Source organism: Python bivittatus, unplaced genomic scaffold (genome assembly GCF_059951505.1).
Source record: "Python bivittatus isolate LINGU-HERP-01145 unplaced genomic scaffold, Pbiv_v1 ctg000480_np1212, whole genome shotgun sequence".
Taxonomy (NCBI): domain Eukaryota; kingdom Metazoa; phylum Chordata; class Lepidosauria; order Squamata; family Pythonidae; genus Python; species Python bivittatus.
Window position 1 is genome coordinate 76169616 of NW_028277075.1, and position 25440 is coordinate 76195055.

At 40.1% G+C, this 25440-nt stretch overlaps 2 protein-coding genes across 2 annotated transcripts in view; both read right to left on the bottom strand.

Moving 5' to 3' along the window:
* The window catches only part of NHEJ1 (non-homologous end joining factor 1), a 109535-nt gene extending 98142 nt beyond the window's left edge, over positions 1–11393 (bottom strand). Inside the window, exons 1-5 of the mRNA XM_007419823.4 lie at positions 11160–11393; positions 9281–9470; positions 8434–8643; positions 4978–5116; positions 3784–3842 (exon numbers count right to left, since the gene is read on the bottom strand). Coding sequence (XP_007419885.1) covers positions 3784–3842; positions 4978–5116; positions 8434–8643; positions 9281–9469 — 597 coding nt within the window. The 5' untranslated portion in view covers position 9470; positions 11160–11393. The remainder of the gene's footprint in view (positions 1–3783; positions 3843–4977; positions 5117–8433; positions 8644–9280; positions 9471–11159) is intronic.
* A 992-nt stretch (positions 11394–12385) lies between these two features.
* Positions 12386–25394, bottom strand: SLC23A3 (solute carrier family 23 member 3). Its single transcript, XM_025163439.2, has 12 exons — positions 25296–25394; positions 24749–24912; positions 21377–21471; positions 20688–20761; positions 19205–19386; positions 18419–18542; positions 17869–18016; positions 17539–17792; positions 16150–16255; positions 15406–15573; positions 13845–13940; positions 12386–13179 (listed from the first exon to the last, which is right to left on the bottom strand). The coding sequence occupies exons 1-12, from the start codon at positions 25392–25394 to the stop codon at positions 12779–12781; spliced, it is 1911 nt and encodes a 636-aa protein (XP_025019207.1). The 3' UTR covers positions 12386–12778.
* Positions 25395–25440: the final 46 nt, after the last annotated feature.

Below are 25440 nucleotides of genomic sequence, written 5' to 3' on the forward strand. Positions count from 1 at the left end.
TGAACTACCAAGAACAATTATCTGGTTGCCACCAACTAGAACAATTTATTGAGAAGAACTTTCAAATAACTCAGCAATCAGATACCTTCTACATAATTTGTGAACCGCCAAGTTGAATGACCACTGCCAGGCAAACAGTAAATCCAGGAGCTGCACAGAAACCTTTTCTATGGTGGGGGGAGAGGGGTCATATTATACGTATTTGATTAATTGCTTTCAGATTTGTTGATAATATTGTACTGTTCTAGAGGGAATATCAAGCTGTATAATGGCAGTTCTCTGAAAGAAAATTATGCAGATTAGCTATTTGGCCTTGAAACCAATAAGTCATGAATTATACGCATGAACACTCTTAAGGGGGTAAAATTCTGAGGGCTGCAAGATAGAATTAACAGTCCCAGCAGACAGGTATGTATATTGCGTATTTATTTATTTATTTGACTTGTATAGTGCTGATTACAACAAATTGACTCAACCAGAAAAACTTCCACAGTCAAGAATAATAAAACATGTATCGTAACAGGACACAAACATCAAATCCAACCTTTATTACGGTCAGATAAAGATTTGATTTCAGGACACAAACAAATACAGCATTAAAACACTCCCATAACTCCATTTTTAATTGTTTCCTGAGTGTTGTGAGGGAGGGGTGAACCTGATGTCAATGGGGAGACTGTTCTAGAGGGTCAGTCCTGCAACAGAAAAGCAGCATCTTCTAGCGACAGCCCCTGAAACTTCTCAGAATTACAGCATCAGCAGAAATTTCTCTCTTAATGATCTTGTTGGTCAGGATAATTCTGGCTGGAGAATGTGGTCCTGGTGATGCCTAAAAGCCAAACCATGAAGTGCTCTGTAGATTAAAATGAGCACTTTAAATTGTATCTGGAGACCAATCAGGAGCCAGTATAGAGCCTGAAGTACAGGTGTGATATGCTGCTGATAGCAAGTGCCAGTCATAACCTGGGCCACTGCATTCTAGACCAACTGTAATTTCTCAGAGTCCAATGTCATCACATAAGGAGTCAAGACTGGCAAATTTAACAACTCTGTTGGCAAAATGCTGCGCAAATACATCACAGCAGTTGAGGGGGGGGAGAGATCTTGCCATCAGCTCCTCCTTAAAAGAGAGTTTGCCACCCTAAATAGGGCTGCTGGGCAACAGCCTTCCAACACAATAAGGGAGGAGAAATGGAGATGCTTTACCTCCTTTATTGCCATAGTGTATGCCCAAACATGGCCACATACCCATGCTTGGTCAGATTCATCTTTTGTTTTCCTCCACCAACACTCCAGGGGTCCCTTCTGCCACCCTGCTTGGGTGCAATCTCATAAAGAGCCCTGGTAGCTCTTGCTGCCAGCAATCAACCAGGCCCTTGATGGAACTGTCTGGCAAATCAATGAGAAACTCCCCAGGCACTTGCCGGAATCCATCTTGGGTACTGGGGCAGACCATCTGAATTGGTCTGTTTGTCCTACAGAATCACCAGGTGGCTATCCATCTAGACCAGGTGTCTATGGCAAAAGAGTATGACAATTTCCTCTTTATCTAGATGCTCAACTGCTCTAAAAGGAAAGCAAGATCCAATGTGTATCTGCCTGTATGGGCTGGGCCTGAGATTACTTGAAATAAGCCCATGATTGCCATGGAGGCCATGAATTTCCAACTCCTGGGATACGGATGTTGAAGTCCTCCCAAAACAAAAGGCAGGGGTGGGGGTTCCAACATCAGCCCCAATACCACTCCCAAGAGCTCAAGGAATTCCATTGAGCAGAAGGACAGCCAGTATCCAGGGGACCCCTTAACTCGTCTGTGTGGCCCAATTTCAGAGACAGGTTTTCACACCCAGAAACCTCCAGAGCAAGATCCTTGGTCACAAGTATGGAGTCTTTTAAGGATGAATGCCAATCTACCCAGCCCTGGCATACACATCATCTATAGACTCTCCCTGAATTTAAACCAGCATTTTTATCTCAGGGGTGTAATGTACCTCCTCCAAAGAAAATAACCATGTAGCCACTAACTTCAACACTCTGGAGGCAGGGTATCAGCATTTAAACAGGCCCTTTCAAACCTCAACAGTCTACATGGAAAAGAAAGCCAGAATCTAGCAGCATTGAAAGGCCATGCCCTCTGATTCCAGCAAATGTATGGCACACTAAATATGCTGGCATTAATATAGACTTTGCTGGTTATTTGAACAAACAGGTAAAAAGTATCATGCAGAAAGGAAAGTGTAGATACGAGAGTAGGTGAAGAGTAACTACCATGAAAGAAAATGGCAAATGACGTAAGATCAGGAAATAATAATAAGAACAACAACCACCACCACCACCACCACCTTTAACACCATCAAACAACAACATCTGCCTATCCCAGGTCCTTGGGAAGGACTTGATAAGTGCCAAACTTATAAAAATGCCAAACCCAGTCTAAACATCTGCCGACTATGCGACCAGCCATAATAATAATAATACACATAACACCCCAGACTTAACAATTGTTGATAAGAAAGACAAAAAAGTCTGGATAGTGGACATTGCAATACCTGGAGAATAAAAGAGAAAGAACTGGAGAAAATCACAAAATATAAAGACCTGCAAATAGAAGTAGAACGACTATGGCAAAAGAAAGCAAAGATAGTACCAATAGTAATAGGTGCCTTAGGGGCAATCCCAAAACATCTGGAGCACCACTTGAACACCACTGGCATTGACAAAATCACCATCAGTCAATTGCAACAGGCAACTTTACCTGGAACAGCTTACATCCTGCAATGATACCTTTAACACCATCAAACAACAACATCTGACTATCCCAGGTCCTTGGGAAGGACTCGATAGGTGGATAAAAATGCCAAATCCAGTCTAAACATCTGACTGATTGTGCAACCAACAACAACAACAATAAAAACAGCTGACAAAGAATAGGCTCCATAAAAGCAGTAAGAAGTGATTGATATTCTCAGCTCTGGCCACTTGAGGGTTTTAACATCGGCATTATCAAGACCAGTAGAAAATTGATAAAAGTTTCTGCAGGAGACCTCTGAAATGTTAATGGTAACAATGGTAGGCAAGGGGAAATAATTTGTTAAACATTTGTTGTACCGAGCAATATATAGTACAAAATTGTTTTAGTTTGATATCAACTTAATCATCAATATTTCCCCTCAAAGAAGCTTGGAAATTGTAGCTTGGTGCAGATTATGAGAATTTCATAGAAACTCTAGCTTCTTCACATTTGCAGTTCCTAAGATTTATTATTATTATTAATATATACTATCCTTTTTATTTATCTAATAAGTCAGTGCTATATCCATGAGATTCATATATCATTGAAACTCCCACCTAATTCAGTTTCCATGATATAATCACACATCATGCTAACTGAACCCTAACCTAGCATAATGCAACAATGCCTCATTTACTCTGGCCTTCAAAGCATGATTGCACAACAGTTCAGAAAGGCAAACATTAAACCATCCTATACTAAAACCACACTGCCTTAATGTAACAAAATCCTCTCTTCCCAGTCCCATGGCCCAACCAAACCCATGTTCATCAGTATATATGATGTTTATTGGGAGCCCAATCAGATGAACTGGCACGGGAACAAAAACAAAATGCTGGATAAAACAGGATGCCCAATAGGTAGCATATTAAAACGTTCAGTACAATGTACCAGTTGGAGTCCACAGTTGCCTGTGATAAAATTTGTCAATTAACTTGGGAGAGGCCTTTCCCCACTGCACAAATGCTAAATAATAAAAGGAAAAGTTCTACCTCAGTCTCAAATGTGTGCAGGAAAGATTCTTCCTTAAAGGGTTCTGTCTTTAGACGTTCTGCAACAGAAATACCAAAATAAATAGTGAGAGAGCTCCAAACTAGCCAGGCCTGCAAGCTAAATTTAAAAGACAACTCAAATAGTCACATCCACATCTGAAAATCTATAAAAGGATAAGCCAACATTTTGACCATGCGTTAAGCCCAACGAATGTGAGATCACAGTCCTCAATAATAGGCACACATAACCCACCTGACGCAAACCTTCTAGCCATGTCAACACATGGGATGTCACATACATGGACAAATGCACATAGTGCTGAACCTCAAAAACTAAAATTCAACCCCTGCTTTGACAGAGACTGATGGGTTGGAAAAAGTACTTGTGGATAATTGCAGATCCCGAGAGACAGCAGATATCTTCAAGCTATATAAAAATCAGTGGGAACAAACAGTGCTAGCATGTGGGCAGATATGTGGGCAAGCAATATAGAATATTAAATGAAAAGTCTTAGACCACATTCCATCCATTATCTATCCACATTTTGGTGAGGAGGAATGGAGGAACAAGTAGGAACATCTGATGACCATTTGATAAATAATTTGTGATTTCTGTAGCTCAAGAGTAGAATTGCAATGAGCTCTTGAATTACTGTCCTGTCTCAGAGAACTAACCCCATCAAAGCCTCAACTCAATCCTTGCCTTACTGGCATGGACCTTTCCATTCTCTGGGTGGTAAGAGTTAGGAGAGGTGTCTATCCTAGCTGATATCTCAAGCAAAAACGTATGAGCTTGAATACAACTTTGTGATAAGGACAATGAAGGAAAAGTAGTTTCCATTTGCTCCAAACTCTTAGTGGGCCTTCACACATATGAAAGTGTAAGATGATCCAACTCAAATTTCTCTACAGCTAGGCACTGGCTCTAGCCTCTTGGCCTGCAGCCACACATTCAAAGGAAATAAAAGACCCCTTTGAGGAGCCCCTAAGCACTTCAGCTACTGGTCACTGTCTAGCTCTTTTGCTCCCTTAACAACCTGATCAGTCAGTAGCCTGGAACAGCTTTTTTTTAAAAGGGGGTGGGGCAGGGCTAGGCTGGATAGTGATCAAGAGCTGAATCCTCAGGGCTAGCATTGATGAACAAAGAAGGATATGCATGTTGTAAAGCACAGTGGAGACCAAATAGCATCTCACCTCGACTGAGAGTAGCTCCACTCTCCCGATAGTCTTCAATCTCTGCATCCTTCTGGAGCAGCAAAGATGCCAACTCCTGTACCTGAGAGTGCAAGGCCAAACTCATTGCCATTAGGGGCTGCAGAAGGTGGCGGGACACCTGCCATAGAGAAGAAAGGGCAAGGGTTAAGTAGTAGCAGCAATAGCAGAGGGCCAGGCGCTGCTTACAACCATTTATAAGAGGCTTCATTTCAGCATCTTCAGACGGGCTGTTATAAGAAACCAGCAAAGGCAATATGCAAGTCTGAAAAAGTTTCTCTATTACTTCTCTGCAGACCACAGCATGTGCTTCCTGCTTTCTTGTTGTCTTCCAGAAGAGTACCTGCCCCTATAGAAGAATATTTTTTCCCTGCAAAAATGAAAGTTGCAATTCAGATCTGGTCTCCGCTGTCTCCAGCACCATCCAAAAGGAAGAAATAATGCTCATTAGTCAAGTCCAACACTACAGCTCAAGGAAAGAGAGATGCTAAAATCAAAAGGAATCATTACATTTAAAATAGGACAGTACCATGGATCCGTCTCCTCTGTGCGCTCAGAGATTTTGAATACTATTATGGTATGTAGTGCTGGCAAGATACATCTTCTCCCTGAAAAGGCCTAAATTCTATTTCATCCTGAATAACAGGAAAAAAAAGTATCTTTCTTAGGAAGCAAAAACCAACAGCCCTTGCACATCCTTCTGTAATACCCAAGATCTGCCTCCTCCAATTTAGTTCCCTCTAGTTGTTTAGATTACAATGCCTATCATCCCCAGCCAGCATGGCCAGTATTCTTTCAAAATAACAATAGCACAGAGTCTTGCTATATCTCAAAACCAAAAAAAGTTGTTCTATACAAAAGCCACCGCATCTCACTATTTAAAAAAAGGCATATCTCTTATTTCAACACAAATGTAACAGTGAAACTCAGAACACAAGGCATCCAGATGTTTGAGAACCAGCAAAAGAACACTTCCTGAGTATGGAGTGCCCCCTAGTGCACCCATGGCAAAACGATACCTTGTAACAAAACATGACTGTGAAGTATTTATCCATTACTGGAGCAGAGTTGGTTTGAAATATCTTGCCACATTCTTGATGGAGTCGCACAAATGGGGAAAAAACATAGACCCAGAGGCAGGTATGCAGCAGTTGGGAACAATGGCACATGGTGATTCAATCTAAAAACACTGGCAATTTCACAGGTTCTGGCTAGCCATATGACAGCAATCTTCAACTCTTTTAGAAGCTCAGACCAACCTTTAGCTAAGTGTGCATTGTGAGACTTTCTTAGCTTCCTAGCATATTGTATGTATGTATGTAAAAGATTTCTATAGCCACCCATGTTATGCAGCATCAACCCTGGGCAGCTCACAAATGATAAAAGCAATAACAAAAGTTAAAACATGGGGGGGGGGAAGCATTCACCAACAACTTTACTGGGCTCCAGCCTCACACTTCCCCAAGGTTTGTGGGAAAAGCCAGGTCTTCACAGCTTTTTGGAAGGTAAGGAGAACGGGGGCCTCCCAGATCTCAGGGGGAAGCATGTGTCAAAGATCAGGGGCAGCTACTGAGAAGCTCTGCCTAGGTCCTGCTAGATGGCAACATTTAAGGAAAAGGACCTGGAGCTCACTCGCCCTATCAGACCTAATGGAAGAGGCAGAAACCCTCAGGGAGAGGCGGTCCTGCAACTAACCTGTGCCATTCAGGGCTTTAAAGGTAATAACCAACACCTTGAACTGCACCTGGAAAAAAACTGGAAGCCAGTGCAGCTTACACAAAATTAGTATAACGTGGGTGAATCATGGAGTGCCCAAAAGTGCATGTGCCATTACATTCTATACCAGTTGTAATTTCCTGATGGTCTTCAAGGGCAGACCTATAGAGTGCATTGCAGTAATCTAACCAGGAAATGACTAGGGCGTGAGTAACCATGGCAAGTATATAAATGTAATCCACTTTTGGTCAGGCCAGGAGCCAGTTCATTTATTACCAAATTGCTATTCAGATTCTCATGTATTTTTTTTTATTTTGTTGTAGGTCACCTTTGGAGAACATCATCTTGAAAGGCAGTTTGATGAAACTTCATTACAAGGGGTGTGTACAAAACAGAAAATACATTTTGTTTCAAGCCTGAAAAAAACCCCCCACACATTGTTTTTTGGATGTTCAGCCAAACCATTCAGGGTAGGCTGCAATTCAGTAGAATTGAAACCCAGAACATTTTGGCTGTTCTGTATTTTGGATGAAACAAAATCCAGAGGGATCTTAGGTGATGAGTAAGGCAAAGCTGGTCCACCTTGTCTTTCCCTCTCATCCTCCCCAGCATGGCCTGTATGCCTCCCTCCTCTTAACTGCCATGTGTCATTTGCCAGCCCTATCAGGTAGAGCAGACTACAGAACAGACACCATGCAGACCTAAAGCTACTTTTATTAGAACAGCTATAGTAACAGAATCTTTGCAAGTCTGAATGTGCTACCTTTTCTCTTTTATCTTCATGAGAATGGGGTTGGGGGGGCTGTCTGAGGCTTTTTTACAAACTACTTTTTTGGCCTGGGCTCAAGTTTTGTTTATCTGATTATTGTCTTGATAGAGAATCTTCCCTCTGTCCTTCAAGGCCATCCTCTTTATTCACTACACACTACAAATACCCTTAGCTTCCAGCCTGCCCTGCCCTCCCCTCCCATGGATCTTCTCAACACTGTCTTTTCCCTACCTCCCCTTAGCTGCCACTGCATACCATTCAAGATGCTCTTGAATTCTGGACAGCCATCTCTCTCCCAGTCATCCCAGTGCTTTCCTACTGCTCCTCAGCCATCGCTGCCATTGTTGGCCTTTTCCCACTCTCCATGCTGCCTCCCACCTACCATCCCTGCAATATTAAACACTCATGTTTAACACCATGCATGTTTCAGCCTGGACACAGAGCACCTGAAACTGCTGCTCTACTCATGGAGCGTTAGTGCATGAAATGTTTTGCACATCGCTATGTTTTTACACTAAGTTCTGTATTACACTAAAGAGCACTATTTTGACGATGATCAATGTAGCCTTGCTCACAATTTCACAATGGCTCATTTAGATAATGAGGTTTGCTTTTATTTTGACTTTGCATGGTATGTGAAGTCAGCCAATTATAGGCTATTCAGTAAACCACAGGTAAACAAGCCATCTACTACCAGCAGAATTAGAGCATCTTCCAATAGCAGGATTGAACCAATAGGTATGAATAGAAAAGTGACGCTTCAGTATATTATACCAATGTCTATAAATTATCTTGTTGAAAACACTTGTATTTAGTTTGTGCCTATGCAACAATCCCAAATCCAGGGAGATTTTAGCTAGAAATCTTCCAACAGCCAAATATAATCATGTCCCTGAAAACAGCAGAAATGTCCGACTTTTTCTCCCACATGAAAACATCATTCTCCAACTCACCATCTCGAGAGGTGCCGCCACACAGTGAAAGTCCCAGTAGAAGGGCAATCCTGAAAGTTCACTCTTCACATGGAGTATCAGTGTGCTGGAGCTAAGCTGACAGGAGAAAGAGACGCAGCTGTTCTCTTTCCCTTCCAGAAGGGGACATATCAGGTTGCGCAGGCGGTTCAGGAAGGAGGTTACATGAGCAGTCAACCGTTTATTTAGCTCCTACATAAGATGAAATAACAATAATAATACTCTTCAAAGAAGAAAGTATGATCTCCTCATGTCATAGATCTGTAAGTAAGCACCTGAACTCTCCAGAAGCTCCAGAGACCATACTAAGACATCTCTGCAAAACCTGACTCAATTGTTTTATTTTTTAAAAAAATTCTATCCTGCCCAATCCAAGAGTAATGTTTTTTAAAACTATATTTGTACAGACTGGATATCTTTCTTAATAATAGGTTTGTTGCAGGAATATCCCATTGATTTTATTTTATTTTTTTTTAATTTTTCATTTCAGACATGGATGGCCTGGATTACTTTTTCCTAGTGAATTGAAGAAACAAGGTAACAGTTTATACAACATCTGCTTCTTGTAATTCAAAATCTCCTCTCTGCAGATTCTTTTTCTTAGGATTTTCCTTTAAACAGAGGATAATAGGATATCTGCTGAAGTGGATTGATCAGGTTTTTTCCAGCTTCCCCCCTCCCATAACCCCCCCCCCATGTCTTAAACTACAAATTTCACTATCCAGTTGTGAATGTTTTAAGTTATATTCCAACACATTTGGGAAGCACCAAACTGGAGTAGAATAAAATACACTGTGTGTTCATTTCATAACTCTAGTTTTTTACCTACCTTTGACCTCTGTTGTATCACTTCAGCATTTGCACTTTCATACCACATATTATTGAGGTCAGAGAGGAGCAAGATATAGCTAGCATCACTAAACCAAGCCTTAGCCATCAATGTGGTAGACTCAGAAAAACAAACTGAAGCCCAAGGCTGCAGAAGGAGTTTAATCTCTGGATCCTCTGAAGTCTCCATCCTGTAAATAATAATGTCATTCAGTTTCATTTATTTAAATATGTTATGTCTTTCTTCTGTGCACTAAGCAATCTGAAGATACTGGCAAAGCTCTGCACAGATCTATCATAGCCCACCAAAGTATAGGAAAATGTAGCTTTAAAATTCCAGATTTTGATGGCATGTTCTGTTTTTATATTTGAAATTGGAAATCTGAGTTTTCATTCTAAAAAAACATGGTCTGCATTCTGATACATTTCATTAAAAGCTCTCAATTTATTGCAAGTTCAAATATAACATGGCTTACTCCAGACTTGCCTGCAGATTTTTTTCTTTTTCTTGGGAGTAAATAGATGCAAAGCCACCCAGCTAGATACTATCTTGAGATCATAAACTAATGCCCAGATATAATTTTAGTGTTGCCTCCAGGTAGATTCCTGTGTTCCAAGGTAAAATGGCAATAGACAGCCTATAGGCCCCAGCCTGCCTGATAGTTACGTTCTGGTGATGATGCCTTACTGTCTGGTGCTACATACTGTACTTCCAGTGGAAAATTAGCAGATCCCCTCTATGAAAGCTTTTTACAAACTTTTACTGAAAGTTAATAATTTAGGGGGTTGTCCCACCCAGATGCTCCCCAGATCTCCCTTTTTAAAATCATCTGACCTAACTACTGTTGATTTTAGTGCTTTACTGTAACCATTTTTGTGTTTTTACTGTTTCATGTTTTCTGTGTTTATGTTTAATTGTATTTGTTTATTTTATTCATTTTGTCTGCAAATCAGTTTGACATTCTTTTAATGAAAAGCAGTATAAAATATTGTAAATAAACAACAAAGCACGCCACATTATAAAAGGCTATCAAGCTGGTAAAAAAAAGTGGTGAATGGAGGATTAAAGTTTGAGAGAAAAATGCAAAACATTGAGGTTCCAGAACAGCAAGGGTAACAGAGTGCTGATATTTCTGTCTTCATTGTTTGCAATAGTTTACCCAGCAACATACATTTTAAAAATAAAATTATTTGTAGCTTGATCCTGTACAATTTGACTCAGAAGTGACATGCCTAGGATTTCACATTCTGATAGTGTAGGAAGATTTGACTAGTTCTTCATTAGCTCAGACTAAATCATACAATCTGCAATAAAATTTGATTGAGAATACATCCAGGGATAACTCTATAAGTATTAATTAAGGGGCAGCAACTGAAAAACAAAAATACTATATAAGCAACAAAGAATCTGAGCTACATTGGATTCTAATGATTAAAAGCAGGGGAAGCCACCAGAGAAAGAAACATCTGACTTATGTAACTGCTTTCCTTTCAAAAATTCCAAAATCCTTCTAAAGTCAGTCACTTTATAGACCAACTCAAAATCACAAAATAGTACACAGTGTTCAAGGTCTCCAGAACTTGTCACCATGCAAGGTAGTGAAGGAAGCAAAATATGAGAAAGAGAAAAAGATATTCTAGCTATGAAGGCTGCATTTGGATACAGTGCAGACTTTAGGGGAAATTTGGGGATATTCTGCGAACAGCCAGATTATATTCTGTCAGATATTGAAATAGTTATTCAACCTGAATAACCGCACCGAATTCGTCTTTAAAGTGTTTCTCAAAGGGGGGAAAGGTTTATTCGAAGGCAAGACCCAAGAGGGGCAGCGTAAGTGGGAAAAGGGCTTGGAAAGGAAGCGAAAGGGGAGGAACCCTACCGGCACGGCCAGGTAGCGGGAAGGAGGGGTCCACAGACAGGTTGCAACAACAGCCTCCGTCGGCTTTGCTCTCACAGCATTTTGTCAGCAAAGGCAGAAGAACTGCAACCGCCGGGATGGCTTTTTAAACAGCGCTCCAAGGGCGATACTCATCCCGGATATAGCCTTACGAAAGATTTCAGCGGCTAGAAACTCTTATTCCCACAATTCCTTCCTCGTCTCCCAAGGCATGCCGGAAATTGTAGTCACGTGGAAAGGGGCGCTGCTGAGTGAACGCAGATCAAGCGGGGCGTCGTTTGTTTCTTTGTGTCAAAGAATTAGGGATGCGGACGGCGGGAGGAAATGCTTCAGAAATGTTGTATTTCCGTGCTTGTGCTGACTGCGCTGCCTTAAAATGCAAATATGCAGGCTCCCTCCGCACGCAGCACGTCTGAAGTTACTCGGAGGGAAGCGGGAAGAGGAGGAGGTCCCGGAAACAGCCCTCTTGCTCCTGCTGCGCCTTGGGGCTGTTTACTACCCGCCTCCTGCGGCCGAAAGCGGGCACGTACCTCTGCTCTCTAAAAACAGGCACGAACGTGGCACCTGAACGCCTGTAGTAGAATAATGGTAAAGATGCAGCCTGTACTAATCCAGCGCTCCAAAAGACAAAGATCTGCTTTATTCTTGAAACAAAAGTAGAAAAAGCTATTTATTTGCTATCTATAATTTGCTGTTGGTTTGAGAGAGCAACATAAAGCCAAAAAAAAAAAAAAAAATAGACAGCCGCTGTCTGCCTTAGCTTTATTATCTAAATCAAATACAAATATTTTTTTCTCACGTTAATCCATAAACTGAGTGATAGACCAGATAAAGGGATCTTGATAAGTGACTCATTTGTTGAAAAAATAGTCCTGACGTGGAAAGTCACTTGTCATTAGAGCCATTAGCCATTTCTAAGCCATTAGAAAATGACTTAGCAGCCCAGATCTGACAGTCCTATTGTTAATGACGCTGTGTTTTGTTTCTATGTTTTATACATTTTAAAATATGTAAAATAAATAAAAAATATTTTTATTGTAAAACCCAATATACGTAATAGCAGTGTGTGGGACCTTCAGAATGATTGGACTCAGACAATCTCAGCCTAAGCCAGCAAGGATGATTGGAATGTAGTCTGACAGCACTGGGAGGGACACTGCTCTAGCTACAGGGTAATCTCTGAGCAGTATACAAATTCTTCCATTGGATACTTAAAGATTCAGATACCTAAAGATGAAAGAGAAGTACACAAAAGATTCATCAAATTCATTCCACAACACAAACATTTTAATATAACTGGAATCTGAATTCTGGTCTAGGTTTGCACACTGCCCACCTTAGTGTGGAGTAACTATATTCCCGAAAGCAGAAAAATAAAATAAAACTTCTTAAAGCAAGTTGTCAGAGAGGGAAACAAACAAGCAGAAAACTGAGGAAAATACATGCTAAAGGAAGAATTCTAAAATAAAAGTTTAATGCAGATTGTCACATTGTTTTTAAGTTTGTTTCCAAGGTAGTCTGAATACAAAATGCTTGAAATTTCAAAGTAGCTTATAAAGTCTTTGTAGAATATTTTTATATGGAAAAGGATTATTTTTAAATCAACACAGAGGAATTATCTCATGAACCATTGGTCTACCATGCTTATGGTTCTCCAAATTCCCTTGCATAATTTTAGACTCCTCCTCTGCCTCCAGCTCCACTTCTGATTCCAGCTTCACTGTTCCCCTTTTCACCAATAGATCTGTGGTTTCTCCTTCTAAATGTTGCAGTTTTTCCAAGGGATAATGGTTCATAGTTTCCTGTTTGTTTTCCTCTAGGGGACAGAGAAGACAGAAAGGAAAGCCTTTACACCATGATGATGGCAAGCGCTTTTGTGGAATTAGAGGTAGTTCACATCTTTGTGCAGACTCCTCCTCCTTTCTGTGTTGAAGTGAATTCCTTCCAGCTTCTAGATTTCCTGATGACAGATGGTTGAGTAGTCCACGCTCTTGCAGAGTACCTTGAAAAAAAAGGCACATCAATTCAAAATATCTATAAATATAAGTTGTAATTATGAGGAAATTTGATCTTTTGGTGTCATGGCTCCACATCTTTTTCACTGTTTGTAAAATAATATAAATTGCACCTTTTGGCCCTCAAGGCAGTTTACAGTGTTAAAACTTATAAACCAGAGAGCACTGTAATAAGCAAAACAAATCCATAAGCAGCTAAGAATCAAATAAATCAGATTTGGTAGAAAATGTGTTCTGACTTGCTCCCTAAAAACTTTAATAACAAGACCTAGTTAACATTTTTAGGAGATAATTTTAAAAAAAGGTGTCTCAACTGAGAAAGCCATATTTCACAGTCTAGGCAAGTATACTTCTGTTGGAAGAATGCAACATAGTAATGTCCTATCTCTGAAAAGCTTTGAACAACCTTCAGAATAATGATTAAAATGCCAATTAGAAACTTAAAGTTAACAGTTATTTCCACTAATCAAGAAATGTGTAAAGAATTTTCAGCAATGTGACTAATTCAAACCGCTTACCGGAATAGCCACAAATATAAATATTACTATATGTAGTAATTACTGTCCTCTGGTAATAAGATATAATTATGAATAATTAACATTAGAACACCAGCTACAATAACTCATCAAAATAAGAAAATCTGCCTCCTCACCTGAGACTGTGTTTTCCAAGAAGAAGGATAGGAATCCAGTTATAAAAGAAGGAACCATCAACAAAGAAAGGAGAAAGAGGTCTAATGGGATACAGCCTGTAGAAAGACCATCGCTGTTAGTTTAACAATGTCATATTCTGGTGCCTTATGCATAACATTTCCCAGAGTTGATCTAAGAGTTTAATTCATTGGATCTACAAAGGGTCAAAATGTTATTTCTACAAAACATTACTGAACAAATGGAGGGTTTTTTAGATTTTTTATATCCCACCTTTATTATTTTTTCTATAAGTGATTCAAGGCAGAGAACATACCTAATATTCCTTCCTCCTCCTATTTTCCCCACAACAACCACCCTGTGAGGTGAGTTGGGCTGAGAGAGAGTGACTGGCCCAAAGTCATCCAGCCAGTTTTTTCATGCCTAAGATGGGACTGGAACTGAGTCTCCTGGTTTCTAGCCTGGTGCCTTCACCACTACATCAAATTGACAAATGTTCTACTCTCACTGAGTGTTTCTGTAAGTAGAGAAGCAGGATCAACATATTTTAAGTAAATCATTTAGTAATCTTACTTTCATTATCCCTGAGAGTTGTCTATTTATCTAGGAGATGAATCTAATCGAGTATTAAAAAGACCAGATATTGGGCCTTCTAGATTTATTATTTATATTTCTTACAAATTTTTTATGATGTAATGAAGGCTAATTTTTACCACTTAAAAATAGTTGCCATATTAAAATGCCATTTAATAAGAGGAGGAATGAAATGAATAAATTGACTTGTATTTACTAATTGCAGCAATCCAGGGAAATAAAGCATCCTTTAGATGTTCAAAAAAATGCCTCCTAAATAATTTAATCTTCAAGCAAAGACTTAAAAATTGAAGTGGCAATATAAAATGATACTTTTTCACTCACTTTTGCTCAAACAGAGCTTTTACCTAGTAATCAGACTAGAAAAGGAATTCCTAAACAATGATCCCACTGCCAGGAAGGTCCAAATCTCCACATACTGAGTAATACATGAATAAAGCCTCATTTGCACATCTTAATACTTAGGAAGCTTCATATTGGAAAGATAACATGTTGAACAATTTATCTAAAATTATTTTTTTCTGTTTCTCTTTAACTTCAATACAGCTTAACTCAGAGGTCTAGATCAGGGGACATTTAACTGAAGATATAAGTTCTTTCATTATTATTAACTTCAAAAAGAATTACTTGTAATTAAAAGACTCAATTCACACATGCCCAAAAATGTTAGCTTGGGAAAGTAACATGTTTCACTGAAAATATTATCATTAAAAGTGATTTTATTTATTTATTTATTTATTAATCTTATTTACTCTCAGAATGAGTTAACATATGCAGAGTTTCTATGTGCTCTCTAGATATTCTGATTATAACTCTTATTACACTCAGCCAGCATTAGAAATAGACTTGCTAGCTGGGGATGAAAGGAGTCATTAATATAAAACATCTGGTAAAAACTTCATGGCTTTTTGATTCGTCTTGCAAAATACTTCTTACAGTTCTGAGCATGCAGAAATCCTCACCCAGTACCTGTGGTAAGGGATTCAGGTGCACCAAATAGCCACTTCGGAACCAGTAGTCCCATGAACATGGTGAAGCCCACAATGAAGATATTCCTGCCCGAATCAATGTCTGTGTATTGGAAGTAGGAGACACCGGTACCCACAGCTACACTGTATGTTACACAAAGTACTCCTCCTGAAGATAGCATGGGAGATCAAAGAAAGACCCCCCCCAAAAAAAGAGAACAGAACAAAATTTAACTGATAATAGAACAGGGTAGCAGAATTAAGAGTAATTTTAGATGGCCATCTCCTGGTGGTACCAATCAACAGGAATTCTGCAGGTTTTCCATCTTTTCCTTTTTAACAGTTATTTATTTATTTATTTATTTATTTATTTATTTAGCAGTAAGAAAAAAGATGGAAAAATTCTAATGGATGTTACAAATGGTGTTACAAATGGAACTCAGTATTTACACCCCTGTCCCCATAACATTCCATAAATAAGGCAGGGCGATAAAACCTTGTCAGGAAGCACTCACAATCAGGAACTGCACCCTGACATTTTCTGAGAGTCTAGCACTACTAAAAATGACCATGCAGAGCCCCTGTCTGCAGAGATAAAATTCCAGAACTACCTACTTTTTCCTTTAATTTTGATTTAGGCTAAAAAAGAGGCAGCACCAGTTCACCTCTCTGATGTGAATAAGCAGATGGTGATCCAAGATACCCCAACGTATTGAAAGGGAGATATACAGGAAGCATTGATTACCATGAATTCCAAGTGGGATGGTGGTAAGAAGTCCCATGAGCTGGGGAGAGAGGCCCAACACTATGCATGCCAATGCACCAATCCTCACTGAGCGGAATGAGGTCGCCTGAATATGGGAAACAGGGTAAAAGATAATCTCCTACTAAGTTGGTCTCATGGACATTACCTCATAGATCTCTCTACCTCCACAGAATAAGGGAGAGGGCTCCATTAAATGAAGAGAACAGGAAAAACCCCTTCAGTTGCATGAAAATCACATTAGTTTGGAAACAGTTTTATGAGCCCATGTCATACTGAAGCTTCCCACACTCTGCCAAGTTTTCACTTCTCCAGCATTTCCCATTCCCCTAGATATCTGGATGGGCTCAGATGTTCTTCCTCCTGGTGCTCAAATTGTGGGAAATCCCATGATTGCCCTAACTCAAGTCAAATCATGCTCCCCTTTAGCTTCCTAAAAATAATATAAAGGGGGGCAGTCTCCATCTGGCTGACTGGTTTATTAAATAAGATGGAATTGACTGGATTTGGTATGCAATTGGCTGGAGCCAGTATAGTACAGCACAGTAGTTAATATGTTGAACTGAGACTGGAAAGATCAGATTCATCCCTACTCAATAGTGCAACTCCCTGGGTGACTGTGAGTCACTTTTAGTTCAACTGATCCCAAGTTGGTTATTGTGAAGTTAAAAACTGGAGAGAGACTCCATATTAAGTTGAATTCCCAAAGGAAAGAAGGATTATAACTGTAGCATAATAATTTAATAAAATACAATTCATTCAATAAAGTAAGCACTATGTACAGCTCACAAGATGGTAAGCCAAAATGAAAGAAACCAGAAAGAATAAGTTGTTATATGTTCATTCTTAGGAGAAAAATGTAAACAGGGAACAAAAAGGGAATATATGTACATTCCTGTAATAGAACACATGCTCATACTTTCACAGGAATGTCTAGGAAAAATGGGATCCTGAATAGCAGGGCTGAGTCTTAAGGAAAGCTGTTGTTTATCAGAGTAAACTTGAGAATGCTAGATAGAGTCATTGTCTAGCTGAATATCTGTGTTCACATAAGATGTTAAGCCATGATTTATTAAATAAATTCCACTTGGGTGGGTTCACGCAACACTTACCAAAGAACTGTGGCCTAACCACAAATCTGTGGAATCATAAAACATGTTAAGCCCAAAAGGTAAACTGTATTAAGGCTTAGCTTGTTGTATGAACCTAGTCACTATAATATACCTCCATATGCTAATGAAGAATGTTGTAGGCTATTTCTGAAACTGGGGCTGATGTGCCCATTCTTTAAGGACAGCTACCTATTGATTCCCATGTGAGATCTCTACATCTGCACTGAGCAATTCCCGTGGCTCCAACCCATACTGGTACCTGAGTCAGGTTGCTGGCACAGGCATTGGACATGCTGGAGGCAGTTCCAGACATGCTCCCCAGCACAGCTGACAGGAGACTGCCAAGACCCTCAGCACAGAGTCCTCTGTTACACGAATGCTGCGACGGGGATGGATTCTTTAGGGCTTTGCTGCACAGCAGGTAGCAGCCTATGGAGTTCACACTTGCAGTAACACCCATGGCAGCACCAATACCAATTGCATGGGTGCTAAGGACTGGCCAGCCCTGCTCACCTGCAACAGAGAAAGGAATTGAAATCTGAACATTAGCACAAGGGAAAAGCAGAGTCTGGCTTGGCCACTCACTTACCTGGGTAAGGTACTTTGAACCATGGGGACTGTAGGGTACTGTTGCTGAGGTTAAGATGGTGTGTGGAAGGATGCAAACTGTCCCAAGGGATTACAACAGGTCTAAGAATCCCACAGATAAGCCAAATGCTAGAGAATGGCAGCAGAACCTGCAGGAAATATAGAGTGAAAGTGAGAAGAATCCTTCATGGCATAGAGGCTGAGGGACTGTCTGTCTCCAATTGTCTCTCCCCATCTCGTAAGATCTGACAAAGTGGGCTTGATCCAGGCCCATCTTTAAAATAGCATCATCTGATGAGACCTACAATGTGCTTTCTTTGTCACAGCACCTGGAATAACATCCTCCTGGAGGTTCAAGTAGTCCCAATCCTGTTGTCCCTTAAATGGGCCTTGAAGACCCTGTGCTGTTTCCCCACACCCTGGGTTAGGAGAGGATGTGTCTTCTGAGTGAAATGTATTGGGGATGTTGGTCTCCGGGTTGTCATCTCCTTTTCATCTGCTTTATTGTATTGACTTTTGTTTTTAACATTTAACTATTCATGAGTTGGTACCGAAAACATGTGCAGGGCTGGGCCACCAGATGTTATAGAAAGTCCCTTTGTTTGGCTCCACTGGCAGTGAGGCAGTCGGCAGGAAGCCAGGTGCTGGGATATCAAAACACACAACAACACAAGCCTGAAAAAGATGTAGGGTAGGTGACATTCAGTAAAATACTGCCACAGGAAGAGGGCACTTGATCTTACATAGATATGCCTGTACAAAAGCCTTGGTCTCTTTAGTTGAAGTGAAAGACACAGAACAGGAACGTCCTCACACAACCTTTTCCCTTTTTCACAAACAGGAAATCTGGGAAAGGAGGCATGTATACTTAGAAATCCCTATCCTGGTATTAGTAATATGAGAGTTAACACACATAGAGAAATGCCAACCACAAAAAGTCAAGAATGTGGAATTTTGCACATCTTGCAACTTGCATTTGAAAGTTAGTGTGAGAGTAGTGGCATATATTCAAGTTGTGATTCTAATAGTGGAAGGGAAGCTCAAGTTTTAAACCTCTAAAATCTGCTATTTCCTCACAAAAACTTTTGTGGAATTCAAAATTTTGAAGATGAAGATTTCAAAAATGAGAAAATAATTGTGTTTCAAGAACATCTGGATTTCAATTTCAGCATTAGAAAGCCCAATGCCTCTTAGAGCCTTCTACTGAGAGAACCAATCAGCTGGAGTGCTCATCCCACTTCTCAGGGAACCTCTTGATGCCATATAATGGGTGAAAAAGATATCTAATATTTGGCTGGTCTTCAGAAAAGAGTTAGAGAAAGTATTGAAGAACATACAGCACAGCGATTATCCAGTTCTCAGAACAGAGAAGAGCAGCAGGCTTGTAAGCTGAAAGTCCAATAACAGAAAGGCTTGGGGCCAAGACCATGGGGCCACAATGATGGGCAATCCACCCACAGGCTCCAGACACTCCCAACAGCATCTGTACTAGACCAGAGACTAGTACTGCACCAGAGATCTGAGGAAAAAGAGATGAAGCATGATTAAAGCTATAAAACTTATTACTGTAGACAAGCCAGAGCGATGTAGTGATACAGCACCCCTTCCCAATTTGAGCACTGTCCAGATCTGTGAACTTCAATTCCCCAAATTCTCAGCCATGCCACACTGTCTGGTGAATTCTGGGAGTATGCCTGGATTGGGGAAGCAGAGTTAGAGTGTTGGTTTAGGACTGAGGGAAACCTAAGTTCAAATCTCCACTCAAGTCTGACCCTCACTGAGTGATTTTTGGCCAGTCACAATCAGCCTAACCCACTTCACAAGGAAGTTGTGAGGGTGGAGAAAAAAATAATGTCTCCTCATGATTGCTGCTCCAAATTTCTACTCCCTTAGACAAAATGGATTAACCTGTGGGGGAGAGGGGCTGGTGGATTCAGAGAGCCTACGAGTTGGCAAGAGAAAAGTCTAGCCATTTCTTCACCATTCAACCATTACACGATGACCGTTTGCTTTTTTATGCTATCAAGAAGCCATGGCTTTGGCCATGTCACCCATTACCAAACTGCTCTCTGACATGAAAAGGGACTTAAGAGTCCAGTCTACATGATGCCCACCTCTTTCTCTAGCAGAATTGGCCTAAAGGTTAAGGCAACTTTCCTAGATGTCAAACTGAAGTGGGTGCTGAGCAGTGCTTATTCGCATTCTTAAGAATTCTCTCTACGGTGATCCAGGTTGGGGTAAAAAAAGTAGAAAAATGAAGAAATACTTCAAAAGTTAAACAATGCATAATCCCATAACATTTCATGGATCAGAGTCCCCTCTCTCCAGTCAATTAAGTGGACTGTGATTTAGCTTCAGTAATAATCAAATGATTAGTCTTTAAATTGCCTCAAGATCCTGTTGTTTTTGTTGCAAAAGACTAATGTAATAAGAGTTACAGTTTAAAAACTATTAAAAAGCAATAGGTGTCTTTAAACTAATCTTTTTTCTCCAAACATACAGACTATTTGGATATTAACTATAGAAATAAACTTCCATCTGTTAGCTTAACATCTGGTTTGTCTGTTTTTTTTAATATGTAGTTTGTCGTCAATTGTTCTAGATTAAAATAAGCAGGCAATTGATGTGTATGTGATATTACCAAGCAGTAAAAGCCCTGAAAATATTATAAAGTGCACTTCTGTTCACACAACATAATTTTTTTTTTCCTGTTCTCCTCCCTCTTTCTCTTGAGCCTGAGGTGCTATTGTTTGGCAGTCTTATCTGAGTGCTATTTATCCTACAGCAAGCCTTACTCTCTGACAGATCAAACCTACCAACCTCCTGGAATAACTGAATCTTGTTTCTTGTGTTCTCACAGTCTGGCCCAGCACATATTTCAAGAGCTTCAGTGCCTGAACGAAAGAGAAGGACATGTACATTTGTACTGGGTAGTCAAAACAAAAATAAAATTAGGGAAGGGGAGAACTTCCAGAAGTCAATGTCTTGTGAAAGAAATTGATAGAATTCACTGGAGAAAAGATTCTAAATGAAAGGATGGAAATGTAGGAGAAAACAGAACAAGTTCTGAAACCAAGCAATAGTGGAAAATATTAATTACAACCCTCTGATTAAAGGTCTTTTATCATTTAGAAAGGAAAGAAAAAACAGAGGTGGTGTATCATTCATCAATAGGACAAAACATGGCTGTTACCTTCCACATTTTACCTGTGGAGGGAGCACAGTTGAAGACAAAGATTGGTTTAGATGGCCTTTCTACTGATTGGACAAGGCAAGGTGTGCATTTTGTCCTGACATATGAGATGATTATATTAGTTCTGCTAAGGGATGGATATACAATGAAATCAGACACCCGCCATCACTGCCTGGTATCCACAGTATATGACAACCTTTCCTAAATCCACAGAAAGTGGCATTGGGAATCCTGCCAGCTTTGCTTGTCATTGTAATGCCCTGTGCCTAGTGGTAAGTTTTTGGAGGAGTGCTGGGTGCTATAGATCATAACTCACTGTTTTCTTTTGATTGATGAACGGGAGCCATCTGCCGGGTCAGTACCATGGCTGGGATAAGAAATTCAAAAGATGGAGCCTGCACCAGTGGCAATCTGCAGGGGTGACAAAGGCAAAAAACATGCTGGAAGGACTGGTGGCAACCTAAACAGAGGAGCTGTTTCCATATCCAAGTCAGCTTTCCAAAAACACAAAATGCCCCTTCTATATTCTGCCTAGACTTCTAAAAATGTAAGATTACAACCAGGTAAAACAATTTGGTGGGGGGGGGGGGGAGCTGGAAGCTGTACCTAATATTTTTTATCCTAACAGGGTCACAGTAGATTGGGCAAGGATGGAAATTAGACTAGGAATGTCAGGCACAGAGATGGGGTTGAGATTTTCCAATGATTTGGGGAGAAATTTTGCTACATTATGTTTTTTACTTCATGATGGCAAAAACTGTGTTGCTGAGTTTTATCAGTTGTAGTCTGAGAGGGTTAAGGTGAGAGCAAAAACATTTGTTATGTGTTCATTTGTTTGATATCTACCCCGCTTTTCTGCTCCAGCAAGCACTTAAGGCACCTAACACATCTAAAGCAAATAAAATAGGAAATGTTAAAATCACAGGTAAAATTGTAAAATATAGTACAATACTAAAATCATCTAAACTTGTTGGAAGTTATGCATCTTTGGGCTAAAAATTTTGGTTATAATACCCAGATGGAACAATTGGAAAACATGTGGTTGAAAGGACTGAAATTTACACTATATTATAATCATAAAGAGAATTTTTAGAAAATGATGTACCACTGGTATATGCCACCAGAGAAATTGTCTAGAATGTATAAAGATACTTCAAATCTATGCTGGAAATGTGAAGAACAAGAAGGGACATTTTATCATGCTTGGTGGACATGTGAAAAAGCTAGAAAATTTTGGATTCAAATACATAATCTGATTCAGAGGATTTTAAAGATTAATATATAATTGAGACTAGAGGTCTTTCTTTTGGACTGATTGACAGTTGGAAACAAGTCATGGAACTTTGTTTTTGTATATGATAACTGCAGCAAGATTATTGTATGCACAAAGATGAAAAGATTTGGCATTACCCACAATGGAGGAATGGTTGGTGAAGATGATGGAACTCTGAGATGGCCAAATTGATTTCTTTGATTAGAGAAAAGACAGTATCTGCATTTACTGCTGACTCGAAAGCCATTATGGCGGAAAACAGAAAAAAATTAACTTATGATTTATGGTTTTGATGATTAGACGGGATAGATTATAGAAAGAAGAGAGACATGTTGTAACTTTAGAGAAAGAGGTAAATTTATAATTGTACTTATAACTGCTGTAAAGAAGATCATAAGCCACTTCTTTGTATCCTTTTTCTTTCTTTTCTGTTTTTCTTTTCTTTTTTTCCTTTCTTGCACTTTTAGTTTTCTCTTCTTTTTCTTTTTTCATTCTTACTTTTTATTAGTTTGTATTAGTTTTTATCTTCTTTTTAAAAACTTTTTAATAAAATTATTAAAACAAGGAAAATTCTGCATCAAAACAGATTTACAGATTGACAACCACACCCAACTCCATATCCTGTGGACAAAACAGGAGAAGTCCCTCTTCCGCATACTGAGAAGATGAGCCTCTGACAACAGGGGCATCTTCAAAAGGGTACTTCTGCAGCTTGTAACAGCCAGACAGTTCCTTAAATAGTCTCTAAGCTGTTTAGTGCTTTAAAGGTCAGTAACAACACCTAAACGTGTATTCAGTAAGCAATGGGCAGCCAGTTCAGAACTTTTAGTACAAGTTTAATATGAACCTTGCACTAGTTAGCAGCCTAGCTGCCTCATTTTGTACCAACTGGAACTTGCAGACCATGTTTAAAGGCAATGTTTAAGGTTAGAAGGCATTGCAATAGTCAGGATAGGATAGGATGTAACTTGCCAAATCCACTTGACTCAAGAAGTGACAGTTGCCACACTAGACACAATTGTGCAAAAGTGCTCTTACCACAGCTACCATCTGGGGATTCAGTGGTAGCTGAGAATCAATGAGCACCCCCTAAATGAAAGCCCACTCTTTAAAGTGCAACCCCATCAAAAACAGGTTGAGCCTCAGTCCCTCAGTCCAGTTTCCTATTTACCAGCACCTTGATTTTTTCTGGATTTAATTTCACATTGTCCCCTCTCATCCAGACCATCTTCAAATTAAGGCAAGGTTCAAGAGTACTGGCTGCTTCCTTAGAAGCAGATGGTAAGGAGCAATAGAGCTAATGATACCTCATTCCAAAACTTGGATATTCTTCCCCCAGCTGTTCCATTCAGGTATTGAATAGTATAGGGCACAAGTTGGAGTGCTATGAGGCACCATAGCAAAACACTCTAGGTGTTGAATAGTACTCTTCCAGGACCACCTTCTAGGCACAGTCTGACAGGAAGGACAAGAATCACTGTAATATAATGCATCAAGCCCCAATTCTACCAGGTGATCTAGAAAGATGCTATAGTTGATGGTATTGAAAGCTTCCAAGAGGTCCAGGAGAACCAACAAGGCCACTCTTCTTCCTATCCCATATCTAATGTAATCTATCAAGACAACCAAAATAGTTTCAATACCATATCCTGGCTGAAAGCTTGCCTGAATGGAACCAGAAAATCAGTTATCATTCACATGTATCTGGAGCTGCAGGCCACCACCTTTTTTGATCAATCTTTCCCTGAAATTGAACATTTGAGACAGGCCTATAATTGTCTGCCAGGTTTTCTTCAATAAAAGTCTTATTGCTGCCTTTTTTAGGTCATATGGAATACATCCACATTGGACATATTGATCATCTCCCTTAATCATGGGGCCAATGTTATCCTGGCTGATTTAATCACTTAGGGGGCAAAGAATAAGTATAGTGATTGTGTCCTTCAGCTGTTCATATACTTTGTCCCAGTCTCTGAGATCCACAAACTAAAAGAACCCAAAACAACAGCACAAAGAATCGCAACCTGAAAGGAACGGAATCCAGCTGTCAGCCTACCCTCCTTTCTCTTCAGCCTTCCACTACATCTCCCCCTGCCAACAGCTCTGGGACTGCAGATTGCTTATTTTGTTTAGTCTATTTATTTGTCAAACGTATAAGCTGCTTTTCCTCTAAGACAGTATAAAACACCTCCCTCCTCCAATTTTATTCCAACAACAACCCTCCGAACTGGGGTAGTGACTAGCCCCAAATCACCCAGTGAGATTCCTTGGCTGAGGGTAGATATCAATCTGAGTCTCTTTGTTCATTATTCAGCACTGTCACTGAACCACCTTGGCTTTCATCCTTAACTAAACCAAATGGACTCCAGGGAAGACTGTGGGAATATGTGGGAGAAGGGATTAAAACCAACTTACCTGGTACCCAGAGTACACTGAATGGCTGTGGAGATGCCACAGGCAAAGAGGCTGTGTGCTAGAAGTCCATCCCAATATGGAGTGTCCTTCAGTTGCTCCTTGGGCAGTATGGCAATGAAGAGAAAATGAAAGACGCAGAGAAAAGACACCTGGACCAGGAGATGCTAGAGAGAAGGAACAACGGGCTAGAGCAGAGCACTTGCCCACCCTTTAAAAAGCTTGGATCCTTGTTCAGAAGATAGCACAGTGTATCTAGAAGGCCTCTCTATCTACCTGCAGAGTTGCTGGCCATTATCTTCAATCAGACCCATAGCTCCTGTCCCACCCCTAGAGTGACACATCAAAGTATAGCTCATCAGTTCAATAACACCCCATGCGTTTTGCCCTACTAGCATGACACACATGCATACCAGGATTAGTGTTGGACAACCAACATGCTGAAATCACTCCCCTACTCACCAAAACCATTTCTTGCCTGCCACTACCCATCACAAGAGAGTTCTGATTCTTCTCCAGTGGACTGCTGGCTCCCAGTAACTCTACTCACCTGCAAAGCCAATAAGCAACTTATAGGCCAGGAAGGCCATTTGGCCCCTGGTTGAGCAAGGGAGAGGATGCTTTGGGCAGTTCTGATGGCTTTGCTCATGCTGTTGATCTCTTCCTTTCCCTTAACGTTGCACTCCAGTCTGGAA

Coding starts and splice junctions, on each gene's coding strand:
- SLC23A3 (XM_025163439.2), bottom strand. CDS start 25,394: ATGAGCAAAGCCATCAGAACTGCCCAAAGCATCCTCTCCCTTGCTCAA. Junction 18,543..19,204: donor AACTGGATAATCGCTGTGCT/GTATGTTCTTCA, acceptor CATCTTTTTCAG/GCTTGTGTTGTTGTGTGTTT. Junction 13,941..15,405: donor ACCTGAATCCCTTACCACAG/GTACTGGGTGAG, acceptor GTCTTTCTACAG/GCTGTATCCCATTAGACCTC.